The 26647-nt window shown below is 44.4% G+C and overlaps 1 protein-coding gene across 6 annotated transcripts in view; it reads left to right on the plus strand.

Moving 5' to 3' along the window:
• KLHL29 (kelch like family member 29) overlaps positions 1-26647 on the plus strand; it is a 391351-nt gene that overhangs the window by 333517 nt on the left and 31187 nt on the right. For all 6 annotated transcript variants that reach the window (XM_066995012.1, XM_066995013.1, XM_066995011.1 and 3 more), the window contains 4 exons: positions 3412-3611; positions 9286-9545; positions 21186-21384; positions 24065-24247. In XM_066995012.1, the coding sequence (XP_066851113.1) occupies positions 3412-3611; positions 9286-9545; positions 21186-21384; positions 24065-24247 (842 nt within the window). The remainder of the gene's footprint in view (positions 1-3411; positions 3612-9285; positions 9546-21185; positions 21385-24064; positions 24248-26647) is intronic.

The raw sequence follows: 26647 nt of genomic DNA on the forward strand, positions 1-26647 counted from the left end.
TGATCTTGTAATGCAGCTTTAGTCATTCTGTGCAGTTCCTCCACAGTAACTGACAGAAGGCTGTGTCCCAAATCTATGAAGTATAACACTGCACAGAGCATATTGATATTCTAATACGTACGAAAACTAGGAATGGAGAAAGCTGCCTGAGTTCTAGTCAGGCTTGGAAGGGGATTCCACAACCCGATTCACTGAAATCAGTTAAGAAGATCAATTTCTGGAATCTCTATTCCCCAATTCAGTCACATCAGCCTGTTTCCACACACAATTTTCTTCTGTTCCTTCAAAAACTCATTTTCGATCCATCAGGGCCTACTTCCACAACTCCTCGCCCATTCTTCATCTTGGGCCACTCCACACGAGCCAGAGCCCCTCAGGCAGACCAGGGGGTCTCAGCCACATCTCGGGGGGTCTCAACCACCTCTTAGGGGGTCTCAGCCACCTCTCGGGGGGTCTCAACCACCTCTTAGGGGGTCTCAGCCACCTCCTGGGGGGTCTCAGCCTCCTCTCGGGGAGTCTCAGCCGTGCTGGGCGTTTGTTTGTGCTGACTGTGGGCCGTGCCGCTGAAGTGCTTGCTGCTCAGGCGGCATGAACAAAACAGCACAGCACATGCGAGCCATCACAGAGGAAGGAATAGGGATAGTTTTCTTTCCCATTTCTGGCTCATTGTGTAATATCAATAATCTCTGTAGCTTTGTATTATACTTGCTGTAAGTGGCTTTAGTGATTGATTAAACACCTTAGCTTTTCTTTGGCATTTAATCAATCGCAGCAGCAGTTTATTGCTTGGCGTATTACAAAGTAAAAGAGATTATTACTTAATTATTCTGAAAAATAGCAGCTTGCAGTTGTTGCTAACATCCGTACATGTCTACACTGGCATGGGTGTCACGTCATCTCTTCCTTTGTGCCCCCTCATCTCTGCTCTGGGAGAGAGCGTGTGGTTCCCAAGGCAGCTGTCACCGGGTCACATGCAGTCATTCCCACAGCCATCACCAGCGTAGTGCAATTAGTGGTACTAAATAAATAATTGCTTACAGTGGGGCTCCCTGCAGTGCAAAGAGCCTGATTCTGTTGCTTGCTGGGTACCTCCAAATCTCACTTAAATTCTAAGCAACGTGCTTATTAACGAGCCCACCTGAATGCGAATTTGCTGTCAGGTACTAAGCACTTCTGGAAACAGTTCAGCAAGAATTACATTGGTACCAGGAGGCATTTTGATAGCCCAAGGTGCAGCAGCGGATGTGTGCACAACTGGAGATAAATCAGATACAGGGAATGTTATTGGTATGTGAGCAGGAGAAAGAAAAAATAATATCTTGTGACATCCTCTCGAGGATACAGGAAATGGTGACTCTTCTGTTTTTGCACCTGAGTGCAAAACTGAATCCATATGCAAGAGTTCAGATCAAATATTGTGCTGCGATAAAGCGTAAGGACTCAGAGTAGCACACACATCTGTGCCTGTAGGAATGCCATAAGTACCAAAGTCCATATGTATTCTTACCCATCTGGTTGTGGAATAGGACCTAACCCACCTGTATTCCCATGCAAAGAAACAGTCCAATCTTTAGAATTAAAAGTTTGGGTTCCTTGCTTTGCCACTGACTTTGTCTGTGATCATAGGCAAGTGATTTTCTTTCTTTTGACTCAGTTTTCTTTTGTGAATGGGAGTAACCGTTGTTCACTACCTTAGAGAAGCACACGAAATGAAGGACTGCTAGCTGCTCCCCCATTGTGATCAGTGAACTTCATATACATCCTTTCGATAGAAAAATGAAATCTTTTTAAAGCTTTGATCCTGATTCATATTAACCAAAGTAGTATGCTTGACTTGAACAGCACTAGTCAATGGCAGACCAGAGACAAAGCATCCACCAAAAGTTTTAAGCATTTCCCAAAACAATTTTACGGGTTGTAGGATGGAGTGGGGGGAAGAGGGGTGGCCAGTTCATCGTTTATTATGAGGAAATAAAATTGAAGCTAGTACGTTGTTTACTTTTGCTCCATCGTGGTAGTAGAGGTCTGACCATCACCTTTCTAGGCAGCTTTGTGAATCCAAGAGGTTGGTAGTGCTCTTGCTCGTGCTTAAAGCTGGCATTGCCTGTGAATAGTGATGCTTTGGCCAGTCCATGTAAGTCATGCAGAATCGTGTGCTGGTTTTGTATCAATCGTGCAATGGCTTTTGCAAGTACTCTAGCAGAATTGGAGCGAGCAGACGTTGACTGTCCAGTGACTAGGAGAAGTTCATGTTTCTTTGAGAAGGTGCTGGATGGTCCTAACCATTAAAGCATTTATTTTCTTACTCCAACAGATTTCCCCTCCCCTCCTTGATGTTACAAAATTTATTATCACTTTTGTCTTTCAGGTGTAACCTGTCTTTAGTGTTGCAGACACATCAGCCAACCATGCATTAAGAACTGGGCCCTTACTTTAATTCAGTATAATTTTCTTTTTGTCCAATAATTTCACAAGCACTAATCCACACTTCAAATGCAGGAGATACTTTGATTCCCCAAATTGTTCAGCACTTCATGCAGGAAAAACCGTAGGCCACAGTCATGAAACTCCTAGAGGATGGCTGCTGGCTTCCTGTGGCAGAGCTGGTTATTGTTTTCCCCCCTCTCCCTATTTTGCTCTAACCATTTTGTCTGTCTATCTTGTCTTGTATTCAGTTTTCAAAGCAATTGCCATGAAGGGCTTCCTTTTTTTAGTGCCTAAAGGGAACAATAGATTTTTAGAATAATCATATGTGTATATATATATATATTTATATGACCGTCTGTTAATGCATATCATATCTATCATATCTATCGTATATATTTCAATATAACACACTGAGAAGTTCAAGCTAAGTAGAAATTAATATTAATTATTGTTATTTTTGATGAAAAGGTCTTTAAATGTACCCTTAAATGCACATGACATTTAAAATTATTTGAGTACTGGATTCCTGAAAAACTGGATGACCTTTTCTCTTGAAATTGGACAGGGTTTTTTCCTTACCACTTACATTATGCACAGAAGATGAGATGGTAACCAAGATGTTAAAATGTATTGTTTCCCTTTGAAAGCTAATCCTGTTCCACATTTTCATTAATGTTGGCTCATTCATTTTTCTTTTTCTTTCTTTCCTTTCCTTTTCTTTTGCAACTGTTTTTGCATGAAAATGCAGAGTAGCAATAAACAGATTTTTTGTAAGACTTGCTTTAAGACTCTTCTCTTTCAGATCCAGTTAAAGTTTTTAAGTTCAGTTATTTTAAAATTCATATTCTTCAGTTCCATAAACAAAAAAAAAAAAAAAGGAGAAATATAATGAGGTGCAAAGCAATTTTCTAGCCCTCACTAATCTAAATGCCAACAAAATGGGGATGGCGTAATGTCCGTAATTTCATTGTCTGCTGTTACCAGGTCACCACGAGACAGTAGCAGAAACGGGGAGAAGCTGGAACTGGCCATGTCCAACCTCACTGCGGATGTCCTGGAATTACTCCTGGAGTTTGTTTATACAGGTTCTTTGATCATAGATTCAGCCAATGCAAAAACCCTTCTGGAAGCTGCCAGCAAGTTCCAGTTTCATACTTTCTGTAAAGTCTGCGTTTCGTTTCTAGGTAAGAATTGTTCCATCTAGTGAGGTTTTAAGATCTTGCTTTAAGGTTTGTAAGGCTTTCTTTTAACTCTTAAAAGATAATTGGGAAACTCAAGTTTAAATGTAATTTAAATATATAGATATATAATATATATTTACTTGGGTTGCATGGGGAGTGTTTGCCCCAGTGAAGGTGTACAGGGCAACCTCATGGCAGTCCCTCTGCCCATCCTCCCATGGCCATGTGAGAAGCCCGTTCTTCTAGTCCAGAGCACCATGTCATCCTGCTCCTTGCATTTCCTTGTATCTTCCAGCATAGACTATTTCAAAACCATGCAGGGTTACCCAGTCAGTTAACTGAGCTTTACAGGTTTGTACTGGAACCCACCAGCCCCATTTCTGTCATTGCAGAACAGAAACCAGAGCTGGAGCTCAGCTCAAACATGTCGGTTCAAATTCCTGCTTGTATCGCATGCCACTCCTTTACTAACATGGATATAATTTCAGTTAATGAGACAGTGATAATTTCTAAATTAATGCAGACTTATTAATACAAGAAGTATGAGCTTGATCTTCTCTGACATACTTCCCATGCCCAAGTTCCAAGTCCAAATTTTTTTCTTTTTGGCATCTGATTTCTACTGAGGATCCCATAACTCCTAGCCTGGTACAGGAGATGTCATTCTCTCTGGACCCCAAACATATCTTCAACCCACATGAACTATACTTTCTTCTTGGGCTGTTTTCATTTAAAATGAACATCTAGGATTGCAGAGTGTGAAAGAAGAGAGTTTAGAAAATGTGGTAGTAAAGTTAAAAAAAAATAAAAATCCTCAAACAAGTCCAGTTGACTGCTGTGTTAATTCTCACTCCTAAGCTGGCCTGCTGGCAAGATTAGTGGTGTGACTAGGCTGGTACAACTGCAGGCATTCAGTAAAGAATCTGTGCTATTCTATTCCCTTCTTCTTCACATTTTTTTTAATGTCACATTTAAAAGTCTGTTCTCAAATGCGTGGGTAATTGCGAAATGAAAACCAACTTTCCAGTCCCACTGTGTTGGTTGTGCAGCTTGAGTAATGGCTCTGGCAGTAGCATTGCTTTCCCCCAGCTTCCCTTTGCCACCTTGTATAAGTGATTAGATCTCGTGGCCTTCCTGGGAAGAGGAGATGTGTTTAAGTTGCACTATCTCTAAAGCTTCAGCCACAGAAACAAAATACATTTATTTCACTAAATCAATGCAAGATTTCTCTTTTCCGATATTTAATATTTGAATTCAGTGAACCATGTTATGGTGTGAAATAGTAGAGTTGGTTGTAAGTTCAGTGATATATGGGGAGTCGCTGGAATTTTGTATTCTCATTTGGAAAATTCATGGAGTGTAATTGCTTATTTTTATTTATAGCTGTGACTGAATTGCTCTGCAGAGATAGTAGAGCACTTGCCATGTAAAAAATTCAGGGAAAGGCATTTTTTTTTCACTGTGGCTGTTTTTTTCTTTTCATCCCAGCCACTTCTACTCCCAACAAAACAAAAGTACGATGCAAATATGTATTTTCCAAGGCTTGTGGAGGATTCACCATTATAAACAGTGATCCTTTCCTATGTAAGGCCATGTCCAAATTGTGAGAGTAGTGGAGAGAAGTCCAAAGAGGCCCAAAGACGTGAAAAAAATGAATTAATAGGTCTGTTGTGCACAGCATAGCACCATCTCAGGTGGAATTCGGGTCATCCTTTTTAAGCTGTGAAGCTTCACCAGGGTCCTATAGCTGGGTGATGCTCTACAGCTCGGTCCTGGGCCCCTCCAGCAGCATTGCCCTGGCCAGAGGCACCCAGCATCTATTTGCACTTTCTGGTGGGAACCTGCTGCAAATGTGTCAGGAAAATTGTTCCATTTCAACGAGAGATCTCTCAACCGACTTCACTGGGCTAATTATAGCCACGTTCTCTCTCTCTCCCTCACATGCTGTCTCCTCTGCTTTTGTCTAGGCCATGAGAAATGACAACAGTTTTGTGTTAGCTTATGATGACAAGTTCATGCAGGCGCCATATGATAGCTGGGCAAATGTTTGCAAACCGGTCGGGACATCATAGGTATTTCCTCCAGCCATATGGCTTAAGACTTGAGGGCTTTTTCTTTTTTTTTTTTTTCAGTTTTCGTATTTGTTTTACAAAGAAATTATGTTACCATCACAGTCGTGGCTCAAATCAGATTTCAGGAGAATCCTCAGTACCACAGTTTGGGTCTGGGATTCAGGGACCCCCCTCACAGGAGTGAACACACTGAGAGCTTGGGCTTCAGCCTGCTGCTGAAAAACTAAATGTATGCTTCCATCAGCCTGAAAAAATTGGTGGAACCTGGTAGATTCATGGAGAACAGGAAAGAAGAGGAGCTCTGGCTTCTTTTTATAGTCTCCTGGGAGAAGGGCACGAAGTTTACAAAGAGTATGAGTGGGAGCAATAAGAAAAACTTAACAAAAGACCAGTGGTGAGACCTACATGAAAGGGTGTCAAAATCCAATGAGACCTACATGAAAGGTCATCAGCACCCAATGGAAGAATCGGTCTTTATGGCTCGTATGAATTCAAGAAGGCATTATAGGTGATTTTCATTCATTCATGTTGGGGAATTTTGAGCCAGCTGGAGAACCACATTGTCCAATGCTGGAGAAACTGAAGACTCAACCATTTCTGGAGATATCAGATAGGAGAAATGAGGAACCTTCTCACTGAGTAATTGAAATCTTTAGGACAGTGAATGCATCCAGAAGTCTTCCAGCTATCACTTGAGTTCACATGCTTTTGACAGTAGTAGGAATAACTGAGGAATAAGATCCACATCAGAATGTACAGAGAGTGTGATGGGGAAATACAGGTTTTATGCTAACTTTAAAGACATCAGAGTCATCATCTGGAAACCATCTCTAAGCAAGGAGAGGTCTTGTGTCAACCACTGTACCTCCATTCTATTGTTACTGCAGTCTGACATACCATCTACTTCTGACTGTATCTCAGCTCTTCCCTTCATCCCCAAGAAGTGCAGCCTTAGCATTCTGCCTGTCTGATTTTCTCATGCTGACTCTGTACAGGATTCCAAAATCACATGTAACACAAGTGGAAAGTAATGACTGCTGATCTGCAATATTACGACATAGATAGAAACAAATAGGATACCCAACACCATCTCCAGCCAGTGAAAACCTACTAGATTACATCTGATATCCTTCAAGTCCATATAGCCATGTCTGTTACAAACTGTCCTTGGACGTTGAGTCAGAAGTCATGTTCTGAATGAATTCAAGGTGAAACTCCACAAAAATGTATTGTTCCAAGTCAAGTGTCACTGTGACAAAACCAGTGATTGTTGTAACCACATCAGGATCCAAAGGAGAATGGCTCAGGGGCAGATGGACCAGAACTGGTCCTTAGCTGTCTTTGTCATGTTTGCATTGGATGGATGTGCCCCTGGACTGCAAGCAGTCGCTTGGGATGGGCTATACCATATCGTGGAAGTTCGTACCTAAGTAGTCATTTAGACTCCCTGTGTGGTCAGTGAAGAGTAACAGGGCATGATTCTGCTAGTCCTGAAGTGGAGATCCAAAATATTATCATACGAATTGCCTTTTGGAATTGTTTATTTCTGAGCCTAAAGGGATACCATTGTGATTACTTGGTTGGACCAGCTGGAGTCAAGAGAGATCAGCCTTGGCCGTAGATTGAAATTGGAGGGTGTGTTTCCCTCTGTGGAACTGCCCGAACAACATGGCACTGCCTACAACTGTCATGTCAGTAACACGACAATGTTAGAGTTAGGAAAACATGCCCAGACCAGAAGAAAACCAGAATAAATCAACCATGACCAGTGCTTTTTCTGCCCTATGCCACAGGCTCAGCTGGGGAAGGTATGAAAATCTGTCCCGTTTGAGGCAGAGCCAGTCCCTCGAAGGAAAGGTCTTGTACGCATTTTCCATTGTGTGATAGAAAATGGCTGCATGATGAGTCAAACTTGATTATTTCCTGTATTATAACCCTCACGGGGATAAGGTGGGGCAGTGTCAGATTTGTCTTTGACGTGGGAGTTTGCCAAGCAATGACAGGGGTTTTGAGCTCTGCTAGGTGATTATTTTACCCACAGCCATATGTGTACATGAAACCGTGCCAACAGACAGAACCAAAGACCCTGAAAGAGATTTTTTGTTTCTTTTTTGGAAAAGCAGAAATTTTGGGAGCTTTTTGCTTCAGCTATCAGCTTGCAGCCTGTCTCTAGGCAGCCTTTGAGTGACAAAATCTACTGACAGAAAACAGTGCCGCTGCTCCAGCCTGCTTGAGGAAATGGGCTCCTTGGAGTCAGTACAATCACCTGATGCAAAGTGAGATAGCCTAGTTTCAAGATGGGTGAATATGTAGAAGAATATAAAAAGAATTAGATTTAAAAAAAAAAAAAGAAAGAAAGAAAAAATACACATACACATACGCACAAAGGGATGTCCTAAAGTCATGCCAGGTTGAAAAAAAAAATATTAGGTCATAATTCCATTTTAATAAAAGCCATGTATAGAGAGTGTGCAGGTTTTAAATCTGATGAAGGCAGAAGCTGAGTATAGGGACAAATCACTAAGCATTTTCAGCAGAGTCAATCTGATAGGAGTTTTGCTTGAAGAGGTTTGGGGCTATCTAACATTCCTGTCCAGTGCTCTGAAATAGTGCACTAGGATGTGACACTGCCCAAATGTGATATAATTTTCTTCTGACAGCACAGAAGCCTGCCACTGGTACTGATGCTTTTGTGATCTATTGAAGTCTGTTTCCCCTTCTTTTTTTTTTTCTTCTTGGTCCTATATCTTAAAGAATATATTCTGCCTATTGGTAGCAGCTTGGTTAACAAAAGCTGAAAAAAAACGGAGTTCCTCTTATGAATTTCTGAAACTGGTGTGTTTTTTTTTCCTCGGAGAAGCTGAAAAGGAAAAAAGTACAGTCAAACGTATGGTATAGCACACTTTAACGCAAAGCTACACACTGTGCTGTTACTTCTGTTTGCTGGGTAGGAGATAATGCTGTCTCCTCTGTGCCTGATTTTCTTTGAAACCCACTACACAACATTTAACAGAAGGCGTTAGTATAATCTGTGTTTTGCATAAGGGATGTCATCACATTCAGCAGCAACAAAGTTCCTTTGAAAAAAAAAAGGAGGGGGGGGATTTTTTTTTATTTGAAGTAGCTTAGTAGCTGAACAGGGCAAAAATTATCATAAAGCGACTGCAGCATCCTCGCAAATGTCCTCAGTGCTGTTTGCATTTATTCTTAAGTGTCTGCACTGGCGTTTACATCTTTGCTGTTTCTTAAAGCAACCTTGTAGGCGGTAGAAATAGCAGGAGTCTCTTGGCTGGATTCCCGTCCCTTGGGAAGCCCAAGACAGTATTATGTCAGTAGGTTTCCCCTGTGTGTTATGAAGGTTTACATGAAAAGCAAACTCAGAAAGCATATTTCTCTCCCCACCCCCAGCTCAGTTGTTAGACAGACTTTGATTTTGCATGTTAAGCCCCAGTCCTAAAGTATCCAGGGTGCTGCTTCTAATTAAGTCCCTGAAATTAATTAGTTTTGGAGGTTTGTCCGTGGCATTTATTTTTTTCATGATCTCAGTAAAAAATGTGAATCTTACATTTAATAATTCTCACTTGCCTTTTATTTGCTCCTTTTAGAGAAACAGCTGACTGCTAGCAACTGTTTAGGAATATTAGCCATGGCTGAAGCCATGCAGTGCACTGAACTATACAACATGGCCAAAGCGTACGCCCTGCAGATTTTCCCAGAGGTGGCAAACCAAGAAGAGATCCTTAATATCTCAAAAGACGACTTCATTTCCTACATGTCCAATGACAGCTTGAACACCAAAGCAGAGGAGCTGGTGTATGAAACAGTGATAAAGTGGATTAAGAAGGACGCTGCAATCAGAGCTCAGGTAAAAAATAATCTCAGCAGCCTCACTCTGCTCCATTCCCGTAAATGCTTCTTTAAAATAGAAACCATCTCTGTGAATGTGAGGATGAGTGGGAGATACGATGGGCAATTCAGATAACAAAAGAGAAAAGGAACGCAGGCTATGCACAAAATGTATGTAGTTTCACAATCCGATCCTCATATCTGATCATTTAGAGTCAAAATCTCATTCGTGACACTCATGGTACAAAGCTAGGGCTTCAAGTTTTTGGCTGCAGGCTTGGTCATAGATAAATCAGGAGGGATTAGAGTTGTGTGAGATGTTGCTTTAGGAAGAGGATGCATTTTAGTAACAGTGGGAAATAAAAATCTATCAAAAAATCAGTATTTCTTTTGATGACACATACTGAATGAGTGTAACTTCAGTACATAAAAAAGGATTCTGTATTTTTACTGGCTGCTTAGATAGCCCCTTGGGTATTATATATTTATTAGTTAGCGTGTCCTCAACCATCTCTGCTATGCAGTCTGCCCTTGCCTTAAGAAATTAAGTGTATTACATTACCCAGCACTGTCTCCAGACGAGTACTAAAAGCAGGGACTGTTTGATGGTGGTGATCGCCCTGGGGACCAGAGGACTCCCCTGGTGATTCCTTGAAGCACTTGCAAGTTGGTCTATGTGGGTGCCGGCCTGAACCCAAATCTCTCTTTTTGGAGGCCAGAACTGCTGGCCAGTCCAGGCAAGGGGTTTTCTCCACACCTTCCTTGCCCTCTGTAGCAGGTGACATAGCTCAGCAAGGGGATCCTGTGCTGGGGAACGGCTGGTCTCCATCCACCTCGTGCATGTGCCAGGGATGACATTTAATATTACCCAACATTGTTATTGCCTAAAACATTTACACAATATCATTGATTTACCGAAATGGACCTCTTTTTGGCTCTCACTGGCCTTGAAAAACACAGAGTATTTCCCAGATTGCTTAAAGTTTGATGACAGCAGTCAGCTCCGAGCAGCTCTGAGCTCCGAACCTAATGCAAACTCGGGGATTATTCCCAGGGGCTGGAGCACGAGATCCTTGCGGCAGGAGTCTGTTTGCCTGGTGCAAACAGAAGGTGTCACTCACCAGGCGGTCTGGGGTTGTGCTTTCAAAATTGATGGTTTAAATATTTCCTTCTGTGCCCTGCTGCGGTGATGTTATGAATTTATTTTTTTAAGTGGTGGTTTCTCTTTCCCGCCTCTCGCTGCTGCTACCGCTGCCATCTCCTCCTCTCTTGCTTTCGCCTTGCGGTTGGGTTGGTTTTCGGCTTTTTTTGTTTCAATTCCAAGTTGCCTTCCCTCCTCTCCTTTTTCTGCAGTGCCTTTGTAGTTTATGATGGCAGTTTTATTTGCTTCTCCGAATTTCTCTGTGGTGCTTTGGTTTCATGCATTACTTTACAAGGGCTTTTAATTTTTAATTCTTATTTATCCAGAGATGAGGGTCTTGAATAAATTAATATTAAAGATACCAAGCAGATAACTATTTTCATGTCCAATCTTACCACTAAACTAGTTTCTTCAGACTGTAGCTCTCACTGTTGTTTTTTTTTTAACTCTGTGCACTGCTTGATCTATTATAAAGCTCTTAGTTAAATAGGTACTTATTTTCTAAAAGTAGGAACTCATACTTACCATGAAAAACACCATCTTTACAATAACAACTTCTGCATTTTCAGAACCCAGAAACAAATAGCTCTGAGGGCGGATGGGAAGAAAGACAGATCTAAATAATCTTATTTCTGATAGAGATGATGAGTGGAAATTTGTGGTTGGAGTGCAGCAAGGGCCACGGGGTTGGATGGGGCTTTGGGCAACCTGGGCTGGTGGGAGGTGTCCCTGCCCAGGGCAGGGGGTTGGAACTGGGTGGGCTTTAAGGTCCCTTCCAACCCAAACCATTATGTGATTCTACATTTTGACTTTTAGCCATGATTTGCAACCTCCTCAAGCCCATCTGGGTAAGACATCGGTCCTGTTCTGCTGTACTCCTTAGGTGCCTGCTCTGGTTTTATTTCTCCCTCCCACAGGCCGAGCTGGCTGTTAAGTCTCTTGGGGCCTGGATTTCCACCTTCTTCCTATCTCCCCATCTGCCTTTACAAGACAGGCCAAGCTCTGTCCTCACATTATGGGGTTTTTCTTCCTGATAGCTCTGATGCAGGTGATTTAAGTGCCTCTTTCACAGCTTCTCCCAAGCTCAGCGAGTCTCCCAAAGGCAGGCTTCTGGCACAAGCAGTGAAAGGTCTCGTGGAGGTGCACTGAGTTACATCTCCTCCTGCTTCTGTGCCTTTCTAAAAGCTCTTCTTCGAGTATCAAATTCTTTTTGCTTTTGTTAATCTTTCACCATCAGGCTGGAGTGCAGTGGCAGGGAAGGAATCGGGGTTTGTTTTGCAAGGCAAGTTGAAAAATCTACACTCTGGCCGACTTCTAATGCTGCAAATTGTGCTCATATGAAGTCTTACGGTGCTTGTAAAAGAGCTCTGTGGTATTACAAAGAAACAGCACCCAGGACTGGTTACAAAGAGGGTTAGCAGTGCTTCAAAGGTTCCTGATCCATCTACATAAGACGGAGAGGCAGTTCAGGTAATGACGTATGTGTTAGGCTAAGGTTTGGTAAATAGCTGTACCCGGCCTGTCAGAGCAGCACGGCCAGCTCCTACGGTAACGTTTATGGAGCTCCTTCAGCGCTGCTGGTAGCACGGCCACGTCAAATCAGTCTCACCAAAAGCAGCAGCCTGTGATGTGAGGTCTTGAATACCTGGGTAATTTCCTGTACCGGCAGACGCAGAGCGCTGGTTGCAGGAATTCCTCCTGATTGCTTGTCACCGAGTGGAAAGCCTGCGGCCGGCTGACACGTCAGGGAGAGCTGAATTTACTGTTCTTCTATTTACTCCTCTTCCTGACTGATGGACAAGATTGTAGGGTTTATCCTACCAGTTATCCCCTTGATAAGCTTATTGCGACTCCAGCAAACTCATGCAAAAAAAATGTATTGTGTAATGGAGGCTTTGCTGTCCAAAATCCAGCACGGTTTGAGCCATCCCAACACCACCAAAGGCTCCTGCCAGGCATCAAGCAGCCTGAACCGAAATGCATCCCCTTGCTCTCTGTGTGGCCTCGGGCAGGTCGTTTCACCTTTCTGCCCCCCTTGCTCACGCTGTAAGCTGGAGGGAAGCGATGCCTCGTGCACGGGCTGCTGGGAGGATCTGGAAGGTAACGAGATGTATTTCCACCACCACTAACAACCCGTGGAGGTGCACAGAGCTGCTGCTTTGCCCAGCATCAAGCATGGGATGGGGAAGATGTGAAAGTGTTGGATGAGCAGCAATTTGCGGCCTGCCCGCAGCACCGACAGACCAAAGCTCGCTGGAAACTTTCCCACCTCCTGCAAGTCCAAAATTATTATATCTATTATCTCCAACATAAAAAACATGCTTATTAATAACAGAAAGCCAGGCAAAACAAGGTGGCCACTTGCACGAAGCTTCCCTTACCCCCCCCCCCCGAGGAAGGACAAGACGTGAGGAGAGGACAAACAGCTCAAAAAGCTGAGAGGCAGGTGCTGCAGCCCTGAGTGACAAAGCAGAGGCTTGGCTGAGGGGCGGTCATCTTTCATTGCTCTCTGCATGGATATAATAGTGTGCCCGCTTGCAAACCCTTTTTTGAAATCGCAGTGTCCAGCAGCAAAATGAAATGTCTCCGCCATAAAAGCATGAAAAAGCTTTCTGTGAACTTGTGTCCTCAGAGGCAGATTTGTCTAAACAGCGTCTTCATGGTGCCTGAGAACCAGAGATGCGTAGACAAATTGGAGGTAATTTAGAGAAGAGCAACACAAATGATTAAATGACTGAAGGAACTGATGTGAGAAAAAAAGATTAAAAGATGTGAATATGCATGACTTGGCCTAATGACAGCTAAAGAGGGATAAACGTCTGCAAGCGTTTGAAGCCCAAAGGAGAGGAGTTGCCTGGAAGGGGTACAAGGCAGGTGTGACAACAGGAGGACCACTGGGATGAATGTGAGACGAGGCAAATCAGTCTGAGCAAACACAAAGCCCACCTGAAAGCACTCTATGTGGCAGCGAGGGTAAGGAAAGGCGATGGAGAGAAGAAGAGGATTTATGTCAAAAATGTTAAAAATGCCAATGAGCTCTATTTTGACAGTTAAAAAGAATGACAGCTAGGAGGCAAAAAACTGCAGAGGAGAAGCAGGTGGGTAACTGAGAGAGAGCGAATGGATGATCCCTGGTCTGCAGTTAAGGTGTTAAGATGGTGGCATAATTTACCATGCAAATTTTAAAGTCTCCAAAGTTATTCTGAAGACCAGCGTGGTCCCAGACTGTGAAGAATCAGGCAGGGAAAAAGGACAATCCTGATTCTGCTGTATGGCGAAAGGGAGGTAATGATCTGTTCAAATGCTGATACCCGATGCCAGCATGTACAAATCACTGAAATTCATCATAATAGGAAATTAATTGATCAATCAATATACTTAAGGACATTAAGCTTCAGGAAAGCAGTGCTGGAATAAGTATGAATGGCATGGCTTCCAAGGGAGCCTAAGTGAATTAGGCACTAACACTCTATTATGGTTCAATTAGGCTCCTTTGAAAAGCCTAGACTACCCTAATGCTTTGAAATCCATTTGTGGGAAGAGCAGACAAATTCAAAAAGATGCCATAATGAAAGTGCAAGAAGCTCCAATTTCTCTGAAAGTGAAAAACGCAAGGGATGAGCGGTAACCACTGTGATTTCACAGGGACAGGCTGCTCAAAGAGCTCAGATTTAAATGAAGCTTTTCCTAGTGGCAGTCAGACACACTCAGAGCCCGTACAGGCTTAGAGAGGGAGAAGAAAAGGGAGCAGCAGGAGCAGAATCAGTGTAGGAACATGTGCTTCGCAGTACACTGGAGGAAGAAGCAGCATAAAAAGCAGAGGAGACCCACGAAGAAGGGGTGGGTGTAATTTGCAGTTCATTAAATTCCTCCTGTACTAAACCATTAATTTTTTAAAGGGCTACCCTTGAATGAAAACCTATTAAATTATTTCTAAAGAGTTTAACTTGTTTTGGGGAGCTCCCCTGTCCCAGACTTCTCTGTCTCTTAATTCCTGAGGCTTTTCCAAATTATTCTCCAGTATTTTTGCAAAATATGTTTCAATTCTTGCTGAAGCAGTGGCCTTGCAAAGACACACCTACACAAGAAGCTCCTCACCAGTGCCCAGTTGTGTTCCCCAGCGCTGCACAAGAACCTCCAGAAACAAAATCATCTTGTGCCGTAGCCAAGAAGCATTTCAGGGAATTATCGCACGTGAATTTGTGTGTTGTAGGGCTGTATGTATCAGCAGTTTATTTGATTTTGTGAAGCATCTTACAAGCGTCAGCCATTTAATTGTTTGCAGCATGCTTTTGTGGTGCATCTGTGCGCATACAGGTGTTCAAACAGCAAATGCCAGTGACCACTGTAGAAACCTTCGGGGGAATTTAGGGTGTTTGTTTGACAGATGACAGTCAGTGAGATGGTAAAAATGGAGGGTTTTTAAGCCTTATTATCAGGTAAATTCCAACTGCGGTGAATTAATGATTTATCTGCCTGTGCATTTAAAGAAAAAACTCTCATTGTATTACTGCTAGAAATACCTAGCTGTGTGCTGCTTTGCAGACAGTTTGGAGAAGAGGACAGCAGTTCCCGTTATGCGGCACTGATGACATTACAGTGTTTAGTCAGCTGTGCTGCCATAAAGATGTCACGTTGAAACCTGATTTCAGGAAGACAGAGGGGCTGCTCTTTTCTTCTCGCTAGGCATCGGATTTATACATGTGGCGTCCCCCTGCCGAGTCCCTGTGTGAGCCCAGCGCCTGCAAACCGGGTTTTTTGCCACATGTTTATCTCATGATATTATGAGGCTCTCAGCTGCCATGCTGCCAGCCTTTTTGGCTTAATCTGAAGGCAACGCTGCAATTCCAAGAAGTCAATACGGGTGATTAATACATACCGAGCACAGCCGAGAGCTTAGGCTGGGTTTGGACGTGACCTTGGAGGTAGGAATGTGCAAGGGGTTACTGGAAACAGAGCGCGCCTGTGTAGTCCCCAGGGCTTAGATACATCAAAGCAAGCACCCTAATTACCAATCAGCACAGCACGGCCATGAAAACACAGCCCAAAAGGGCGTATTTCTGGGAAGGGCAAACTGGCACAGCGTCGGGCTGGAGCCGCTCGAGCATCTTCTGGCTCAGCAGCCGCAGCTCCAGCGCTCGCTGGGGCACGGAGGCTCGGCACCCCGCTGCGGGGTGGGCATGCTGTTCGTTTTATAATTAGAGCACCTTCGGATAATATCTTCACACCTGGAGGGGTTTCATCCAGCAGGGAGCTGGTGCGGCTTCAGGTTTGTCCCCGATGGCTTTCTCGGCGCAAGGAGGTCCCCGCTGTCAGAGGCTGAATCCAGTTGTATGGGGGACAACATAAGTCTCCTCACCGTCTCTCGGATGGACTGAATATATTCCTTCTTTCCAGTGTTTTAAAAGCTCTCCGAGATTATGCATAAAGAGCAGAAACAACACTTTATTGGAGCAAAACTCCATCGTGGCTAATTGAAGCTCTTTATTTGTATTTCTGGCTGAAGCGTGTTTCTTTAGGCAGATAGCACAAAGGGACCTCTGTAGGAAGAACAGTAAGCGAGAGAGACAGATGAGTTATAAGGCATAAGGGAAACATTATTTTAACCTCTCTGGGCATTACTTCAAAAATGTTAAAAATCTTGAGAGCTTTCCAGTGTCACACTTAAGGAGCAGGAAATTTGACTCTGTAGCAGTAAACATATTTCCTTTCAAAACTAACTGTATACTCTTGTAGCCCAAGTCTATGCAGGAGCACACGGAGAGCCCTTTCGGAGAATACCTGTGAGGCTTTTACTGGATTAGAGATTGGAAAATAAAAAGATTATTTTTAATGTGATACTGAAGAGGGTTTCGTAACTGAGAATTACAAGACAGCAGAATAAAGCCCACTTGCAAGAAAGTGTTCATAGTACCTATATACTTAGTAGGAGAAGAAATGTCACAAAAAGTTTAGCAAAGTAAATGTCCTCACTCGAAGTACCAGCCAGGAATAAAAACAGCATTTGACCATTTTATAATCCATTTTGGTCAAGCTCTGGCTTGCCTGCCAAGATGGGAGGAGCTGTACGTATGAAAATGAACAGATTATCAGAGAAAGCCTAAACACCTGTAAAGGTCAACTCCAAGCTATAGCAAAATGTGTTGGTCCTATATTCGTCCCAGTCAACACTGACTCAGTGATAACACCGAGGCTTCCTCGTCGTGTGGCTGCGACCTTCCAAGCACAGCGCCCAGGGCAAACGGACACAAATTCCCACCAGACAGGTGAATTAATCACCCTCCACTTTGGGTTGACGTCTCCTTGCAGGCATCTTAATGTGGCATGGTCCGAGGCGTGGTTCGAGGCGTGCTATCCCTCTCCCAGGTGCTGATAGCTCACAGGTTTAGGCCAGAAGGGGACATCGATATTCTCTGCTTCCCCTGGTGCACGATGCATTCAGTCAGCTTGGATTGCTCTGGGGACTGTGTTAAGTGTGTTGGCTAGATCCCTATTAATTATAATGTGCGTTTACACATGTCTAGCTGACAAGTAAATGCGTGCATGTATGTATCTACTTAGGAGTTTAATCTAGAGCTGGATCTCACCCCAAATGGTTAGGTAATTAGGGAAAGATAAGATCTCCTCTAAGATTTTTCTTTCCCATTTCTTATGAAACACATTTGTGCTTGCAGCCTGGCTGAAGGCACTGCTTTCTGTTCAGCCACTGAAGTTGTTATCAGTGCCGTAGGTGCCTTGAAGAAGCCACAGAGCATCTCTCCAAAGTCACCATTCTACCAAGGCCCCAGTGACTTCCCAAAAAGCCTTTGTTCATGTGGTAGTGGAGCCCTCGTCCACACAGGATCACCCCAGCTGTGCACAGGACCACGGAGGAGACTGGCTTCATCACCACTCAGTAACGAGTTTACAGGCTAGATCTGCTGGTGCAAAACCTGAGCAGCTCCCTTGGTCCAACAGAAGCTATGCTGAGGTTTGCATTAGCTGAAAAGCCAGCCCTGAAGCTGCTCAAAAAACCTCCCTAGCATTTCAGACAGTCTATTTATTATATTTTGCATAACAGTGTCTATTTTCATAGCACCTGAGGCATGGTCTCTCGTGTCTATGAGCTGATGGCTCCCAGTTTTGGGCCAGAAAGGGCCATTAATATTCTGTGCTTAACCCCGGTGTGTAATGCAGGTTGTAGACTAGTTCAAAGTGACTCCCAGCAAAGATCCGAGAACTCTTTCTGCTCGTCCAGCCAGCACCTGCAGCGCAGTAGTGAGAAGAAAATGTCCTCAGCGTTGCAGGCACGAGCTGCGACTCCAGGGAGTGGAGGCTGTGGTCTCCAGACTTTGGCAAAGTGCCCTGCACAGGTATTTTGCTGTTTTAGTGAAAAATAGCACCATCAGTAGCTAGAGTCAACGTAGCTGTGTAAGGAACACCGGAAAGACAAGAGAGAATGGAGAGCAAATAACAGATGGTAAGAAGGTTGAAATGCTTTACAGTGCTTATTCTAGTCTTAAATGAAAAGGATAATAGTAGCAGGATATTTAATACAATCATAGCTAACAGAGCTAGGAAGCTATCGTGAAGGAGAATCCAAAAAGAAAAAAGGCTGCTGATTGCCTAAATCACTTGAATGTTCTTAAATCAGTGAGGCTAAATGAAATTCACCCTTGACTATAGTGCTTAAAAGAGCTGGTGCGAGAAACCATTGGTTTCTAAAAGCCTCTCCTCTCTTCTAGAGACAGTGTGATGGTACATACTCTTCAAATCCCTTGGTAAAAAACACCGCGTACCCTTAATGCCATCAGCAATGAGCCCGAATCGCGGCTGCACGTGGTTGTGTGCACACACGCACACACAGAGCTTTTTCTTGCTGTTTGTGCAGGGGGAACCATAAGAGTGAAAAGCGACATGGGTTTTGATATGTGACATTGACTTTCACGCTGATGAAAGGAAGCAACATGTTCTAATTATTATTCTCCTTCAAAATAAGCCACAAGCTCAGACAAAGGAGGAGGGAGGGGGAATAAAGGAGAGAAACAGTATCACATTTTCTCACTTACCTAATTAAAGAAAGGTGGGTGAGTGTGAGGAAGAGCTCGCCGTGCTAACGCAGAGGTAATGCCCCTTTTATTCTAGGAAACTGGGGAAAAGGGGGCATTTGTGCTGCAGAGCCCCAAGGAATGGTCCAGCCCTGCTCTCTTCCAAATCTTAAAGCAAACTTTGGGCCATTCTGGTGCATGTCAGACCACACGTCCTAATTTAGTGGCACGACTGTTTGTGTTTTGTCTTTCGTCGTGATTTGGCTGCTCCCTCGGGAGCAGCTCTCAGATGTCCCACAGCGCCAAGGGAAGTTGCTTGCTCTTCTGTGTTTTCGTGTTGTGTGTGTTTTACAACTTTATTTAAACCGCCCCGTAGCAGCTCTTTCTGCTTCCTAAGCAGCCTGTGATGGGGATTAACCTCCCCGCGGGGGGTTGTCTGGCTCATCCCCATGCACCCGCTATCCGCATTATTCCCGTGTCCCGATTCCACGTTTCGTCTTGGCTCCCTTGTAAGGTTAAACGCCCCCAACCTTCTTAAAAAAAGCGCTTCCTGCAATCAGAGCTTTGCCACCCACTGCCATATGTCCACTGCTCCCTCTCCTGCAAGTTACCGCTTAATGACATTACAATATCTGCAGCCAAGTGCCTGACATTTGTGACTCTGGGGAAGGAGAGCAGCCGTTTCACCTCCTATTGAGCGCCTTAGAAATGGATTTAAGCGTGGGAAAAGAGAGGAGTCTCTTCTTTCCTGGCTTGGAGGCTGATGGAGTGACCTCAAGCCTTACACAGCCCCGGCCACACGTGCCACACGGGAGGTAACAGCGAGGAGCTGGTGCTCTCCACTCACCTGGGATTTGTTTCAGAAGAAAAGCACTGATGTTTTTCCCTGCCTTTTGCATCACTTCTCTAGCACCGAGCAGCAGCAGGGTGGCTAGGCCTAAATCCTCTGTGCCCTACCCAAAATTGCCCTGTGACCCCGATGGTCTCCCTGCTGCCGTGTCCCTGCCAGCACGGTAGGGTTCGGCTCACCACAGGTGGTTACGTGCTGGCGTTAACTGAACTCGCACCAGGCTGACGTGGCTCTCGGGCAGAAAAGCAGTGAGAATTTCCCCTGGAAAGGAAAAATCCTCTGTCTTCTTCCCAAATTAAGCCTGCTTTTTCAATTTGGGTTGGGAAAAGGGAAGCCCTGGAAGCGGTCCCAGACATCACTGTGTCCTCACCTGCCTGGCCAGCACCAGGAAGGAGCCTGGCAGCAGCTCTCCCACCCCACAGTGACCCTTCCCGTCCCTGTCCCCGCTCCTGCTGTGACTTTGGCTCTCACATGTGACAGAGCCAGGCCCGTTGCTTAAAAAATGGCAAGAGCCAAGTAGCTTCTGGAAGACCAGAGGCATCTGCAGGCCAGCAGATGCTGCTGGTGCCCAGCGTTGCTCAGAACGGGTTTCACAGACCTCAGAAATATCGATTTGCATCCTGGCCTCAGACCCAGGCAGGGTCTTTGGATGCCGCTGTTATGTGACTGTCTATTAACACAGATTATCTTTTCTTGCTGTGCACGCTTAGCTTGCATCCTGTGTGTGTGTATTTCTTCTCAAGAACCACGTTTTCCCGTTACGCTGCTTCTCACTGTACTCTGCCTAGTGTTGTGATATAAGCAATTACATATAAAAAGAATAATCTGGGGATGGGCTCTTGGTTTTTCGACTGCAGTTTTCTCTCTTGGGGTTTTGTTCTCCTTTAAGCCATGTTCAGTGACAGACAGCTTCATTTGCTCGGATGTCCTTTGCCCTCCAAGGTTTAACGTATTTATTTAGAAGAAGAAACTTACCGACAGTATTTGTATAGCACCCTCTGGAGTCTGACTTGTCCAAAAATCTAGAAGTACATGATTTGTTTCACCAACAAATAAACCCTATTAATTAAAAAAAAATTTAGCAAATTGGATGGTATTATTCAGTCTCTGCTGTAGTGATGGCTAAAATCCACTCTATTTACCAGCTTTTCTTTCACATCCAGAATGCCAAACATTTTTTTTCTTTTCTTTTTTTGCACTGCTTTCCACTCTCACATTTCAAGGTTAATTCAGAAAACTCGAACTCTTACCACATGTCTCCAGTGCATAAGGTGTTATATCCAGCCTGAGTTCGAGCTTTCATTTCAAAACCCCTCCATACTGTGCTGTATAACAGGAGTTGCCACCTTTTCAAGAATTATTTTCAATCCCTCTAGGACCAAAACCAGCCTTGGTGGGGGATCACCGAGGGCTGCCTCGCCTCCCTCCTACCCGATCGCCGAGCACAGCTTGGCAAACGTGTGCAGCATCCGTGACAGTCCATCAGGACCACATGCTGCCAAATTCGTGCGGCGAGGGCAGCTTCAAGGGGAGCGTGTTTCCAGGCTGGGCGACAGGGGACCGTTTGCAATGGAGGAGGCGGAGATGCGGAGCGGCTGAACGAAGGCCGCAGTGTGCTATGATTTTCTCCCCTCTTTGCAGTACGCCGCGGAGCTGCTGGCAGTGGTGCGCCTCCCCTTCATCCATCCCAGCTATCTGCTAAACGTAGTTGACAACGAGGAGTTGATAAAGTCTTCGGAGGCCTGCCGGGATCTGGTGAACGAAGCCAAGCGTTATCACATGCTGCCGCACGCCCGACAAGAGATGCAGACGCCGAGGACCCGGCCCAGGCTCTCTGCAGGTAAAGCAAAGCTTCCTTCGGCCACACCAGCTCACTGGGCCAGCAATTCCTGCGTCTGGGCACAGCCACGGCTTGCCCAGGGATGCACCACGGACCTTGGCTCCTTCCCTTCACTCCCTCTCCCGTTTGAGCCTGGCAAAACCTCAAGCTCCATTTTTCATTTCTGCTTTGCTCAAGCATTGAGAGGCCTCTCCCAGGGGTCAGACATGGGGGTTTAGGTGTACACTCCTGAAACTAGATGTAAAAGAAGCCTAATCTGTATGAATTATTAGCTTTGGCAGAGACGGTGAGGCTCACTGACATTCCCCCCCCCCGCCCTCCGTGCCGCACTTCTCTAGCTGCAGGAACAGGCGAACGATAACATTTGCTTCTTTGCCATCCGGCCTCTTGCAGGTAGCAGCTGATTAATATTCATAAAACAGCTTCACTTTCACAGCCCCGTGTAAATACATTATTTTCATACCCTCAGTCTTGCAGGTAGTTCAGGCTGTTTGCTGCTTCCAAAACAAATGGATCACACAGGATATACTCCCTTTAAAAAATCCCAGCAGCTAGGGAGAGCCGTAGTGCTTCAAAAAGTTTCTCATCTGAGGAATGCACATATTTTCCTTTTAGGAAAAATACATGTTAAAAAAAAAGCAACAAAAAACAGTGCCCAATTTGCCAGAAGAGCCCGTATCACATAGTGTTAGAAATATCCTAAATATTTGTTGAACAGTGATACAAATATCATATCAAAACTACTTCCAGGAGTCAGATGAAATAGGTGCATTGTTTTAATGCGCTACCGATACTTCTGCCTTCTGTAAGCACAATTACAAAGCCAGGCAAAAACTTTCTGTCACAAGCTGCCACTAATGCTAATGTGGCACCGAGAAGGCATATCAGACTACATCATTTGCCGCTTCTGGAGACTCTCATCAAGGCACCTTTCAGAAGGATGAAGTGTAGAGGACTTTCAATAACAATCTACCCTAAAAAGTCTTTCATTGAAGACGACTAATGGTGTGATGTTTGAAGGGATTTTTGAAAAGTGCTTATTTTATGTATATAAAATTGTAGGTGTAATGTGAACCATTTCCAGAAGCTTGTTGATGAGGGAAAAGTGATTCTCGCGGGGTAAGAGAGGGTGATTATAGTTTTTTAGGTCAGAGTCTAATTATATAGAATCATGTTATTTTGCATATCAACGGCATTCATGGAGGCACAAAGGATCTCTAAACACCCTTTGTGGACTCACTGCAGCATGTCGCACGCTCTCTCGAGGTCATTGATTATAATCAAGTTATGTCTCGCACAGGTGATTAGATTTTCTCGTATGTCGCAAAAATAATGATCTCTTGTTACTGAGAAACATTTATTTAAAACTGTACAGCACTTTCACTTAATAATTTGTAAGAGAGTAACCTTGTTTGAATGACACAAATATGTATTTTTTAAAAGCTAATGGAGAGTGATGATAATCCGTTCTTGTAAAGAAGCATTGCTCAGTGCTGCACCTCCTGATCTCTCTGGCTGGCAGGCTCATTTCTGGGCTTTTGACCCCCCTGCCGGCGTGCACTTGTCTCTAAACTGGGCACCATAATAGATCACAGCAATGGGTCTGGCCACGAGCACAGCTCCTGAAGTGGCAATTTCTTCCAGCTCGTGGCCTCATGGTCCTGCTTCCGAGCCTACCCCTCCTGGCAACAAATTGCACCAGAAAAGATATTAACGCTTCTGCTAAGCACTGAATCCAAACTATCCCCAGCACTTGGCTCTTGGGGGTTAGAGCCAGAAAACATCTCAGAGTTAAATTACTGTGACTCATCGCTCGAGTCCACTGCAAGGACAAGTCTAGAGAGAGTTTCAGATCAGATTTGGCTGAGATTTGCGTTGCAAAACTTCTGTCCAAAAGGTTTGGGCTGCAAAATGTTATCCATTTGCACCAGCAGAGAACTTGGCTTGCTGTACAGCTTATGTGCTGTGGGTCTGGGGGAGCTGTGCAAGCACAGGTAAATCTCAGTTAATAATTGCAGTAGGGCAGGAGCTCTCTCCATCATATTTCTTAGCACCTACACCACTAAGACCCCGATCAAGCACACATTATCTGCACGTGGAAAACCTGGTTTCTCCATGAAAAGCAAACAACAAAAAAAAGACCCTGGAAAACTGTCTAAGAATATATGGAGAAAGAAAGTCATGATGAAGAAATATCACTGTAAGCTAAATCTACAGGTGCTAGCTGTGTGAGAACACCTTCAGGTTAAAGCCCAAACATCCTTTACGTGGATAAAGGCCAGGCTCCAGTGATGTCACAAGCCACGACAAAATTCCCATTTTCTTTAGTGGAACAAAGATTTGATACATGCGTGTCTCACCCAAAGACTGGGGAAGTCAACAGACATCTTTACAGGGAATATTTTTTTGGTTTCTTTCCCCCTTGAATTTTGTCCAGATGACATGCTATGTCCCCAGTTATCCTCAGGATGCTTGCATGTTGCTCCTCACCCACCGTTCTCCTCACATGTACTTCCTTTTTCCTCACCCTTCCAGGTTTAACTGCACAGCCTAAGACAGTTTATACAATATCTATACAACAAGTTAAAACTACACTGATTGCCGAGTACTTTTTGATAGGCTCCTGCCTGTTTGAGAGATGTCGCTTTTTTAAAATACTGTTTTGCTTGTTGAATCCTAGGTGTAGCTGAGGTGATAGTCTTAGTTGGGGGTCGTCAGATGATTGGCATGAATCAACGTGCTTTAACAGCAGTCACGTGCTTAAATCCTCAAAACAACAAATGGTACCCCTTGGCCAGCCTCCCCTTCTACGATCGAGAGTTTTTCAGCGTGGTCAGCGCTGGAGACAACATTTATCTCTCAGGTGAGCAGCAAATACACGGGGCTGGGACAAAAGTTTCCTCCGTACAGTGTAGGCAGTGCAAACAAAGAAGGATGTGCTGCTTCTGGGGAGAATAAATAAATAAATAAATAAATAAATAAATAAATAACAGACAAGTGGGAGGGAGGTTGGGCAAGGGAAGAGGGATTTCCCTGCTTTTATTATTCTCCATTTCTCTGCCACGTTAGCATTCCCTCAAAGCAGTCAACAGCAATATTTTGCGTTTGCAACGTGAAGAAAAGAGGTCTGACAACCATCAAGCATGCAAAGAGGTTTCAGTGCCATAGTAACACAATTTAAAATATTGGCTGTAGTTGAGTCTAAATGGTGGGTTATGGAATTTGAGACAGACAGGCTGAACTACTGAATATGTGACCTACACTTACAGTATTTGCTTACAGGAGCATTCACTTTGTGTACTTGTTTTTGAAACCTCTCTTTTGACAGTAGTCACTAGCCCTATAATCTTCTTAGTTTCAATGAAACTGAGACCACGCTCCCTAAAAGGCTTTAACTCCCAAAGTAGCTGTCTGCTCTGCGCCTGTAGCATCACAGACTCCGGTTATTCGCAGTCTTGTGGTACCTCTGCTTGGCTGCAGGGCGAAAAGGAATTCCCACCAGACGGTGGCTTGAGCTGATGGCAGCAGAGTGGAGGTTTTTTGATGAAGAGAGGAGCCTGGGCAGGGAGGTGCGGATGTGTGTGAGCTGAGGATGGAGCTGGGAGCACAGATGCACCAGGCAGTACCAATAAGGGGTTACAGCTGTTGTCTTTTCCTGTATGGAGTCCCCTCGCTGCATTTTCCACAGAAAATTGGTGCCTGTGGTGTTAAATTCCATTAATACTGCATAGAGGCCCCAAGGATTGATTGGAAATACTTTTTTGACGTTTTTTACCCATGCTCTTTTTGGAGCTGGAGCGAAAGCCTTCTATGGAGCTTTTAGTGAGAGGTTGACTTGTAGTTATTCTTAGCTGAGGCACTTTACAATATGTAGAGATATTTTAGACTGTGCCTTACCTGCTGGCAAAAGCCACTGAATCCTAAACTCAAAACTTCTTTCAGCTCTTTTCCTTGAATCTGGATGAATGAGCTGATGGTATTTGATGGATAAAATAGGAAAGCTGGAAGCCCTGCATGGCTGGAAACTTAGCAGAGTGTCAGTGGTATTTTGTTTGCTAAAACATACAAGAAACAGGAAAAAGGGAAGGGGAACCAACAAAAGTGGGAATGAACTCCCCACAAGCTCAAAGTACTGGACTCCACGCTGCATAGCATAGTTTTGGAGAGCGAAAAAGGAAGGCGAAAGCCTGGGTTTGTCATTAAACTACAGAACTGAGAGTCTCATTTCTTTTCCTGGCTCCATCGCAGACTCCTAGTGTGGTCTCAGATAAATCATTTAACCTCTTTGTGCTTCAAAGTGGGGATAACGAGGCACCCACTAAGTAGCTACACTGGAAGCTTCAGTCAGAAGTTTAAAACTGACCAAAATAAATATTTCAGAAAACCAATATAAGTATTCAGAAAGCCAACTGTACCCTGGGCTGCATCCAAAGAAGTGTGGCCAACAGATCAAGGGAGGTGATTCTCCCCCTCTGCTCCGCTCTCATGAGACCCCACCGGGAGCTCAGCTCTGGAGTCCACAACATAAAAAGGACGTGGACATGTTGGAGCAAGTCCAGAGGATGGCCACAAGGACGATCGGAGGCTGGAGCACCTCTCCTGTGAAGCCAGGCTGAGGGAGTTGGGGTTGTTCAGCCTGGAGAAGAGAAGGCTCCAGGGAGACCTTCCAGCGGCCTGCCAGTGCCTAAATGGGGCCTACAGGAAAGCTGGGGAGGGACTCTTTGTCAGGGGGTGTAGGGATAGGACAAGGAGTAATGGCTTTAAACTAAAAGAGGGTAGGTTTAGATTAGACATGAGGAAGAAATTCTTTACTCTGAGGACGGTGAGACACTGAAATAGGTTGCCCAGAGAAGCTGTGGCTGCCCCATCCCTGGAGGTATTCAAGGCCAGGTTTGGACAAGGCCCTGGGCAACCTGATGTGGTGGGGATGTCCCTGCCCATGGCAGGGAGTTGAAACAGACGATGTTTAAGGCCCCTTCCAACCCAAACCATTCTATGATTCTGTGATTTCACTTGAGCATCTGAAACTGTTTTACAGGAGCAGTACATCTGGTTCTTCCTTTCATCAGCAAATGAAAATAAATAAGGAATTTGTCCCTGAAAATTAGGCATCAAGCCTACAATGCAAGCACTGGCTTTGTTTTGCCCGTGTATGTGCTGCTTCCATCCATCACTGTATTAAGCATTTAGATTTCAGACTGGACTGTGTCTCGCAAGCCAAGATAGGCTCTGCCTCATGACACCTTCTTGCAAGTGTTGCAGT

The sequence above is a fragment of the Anser cygnoides genome, chromosome 3 (assembly GCF_040182565.1).
Source record: "Anser cygnoides isolate HZ-2024a breed goose chromosome 3, Taihu_goose_T2T_genome, whole genome shotgun sequence".
Classification (NCBI taxonomy): Eukaryota; Metazoa; Chordata; class Aves; order Anseriformes; family Anatidae; genus Anser; species Anser cygnoides.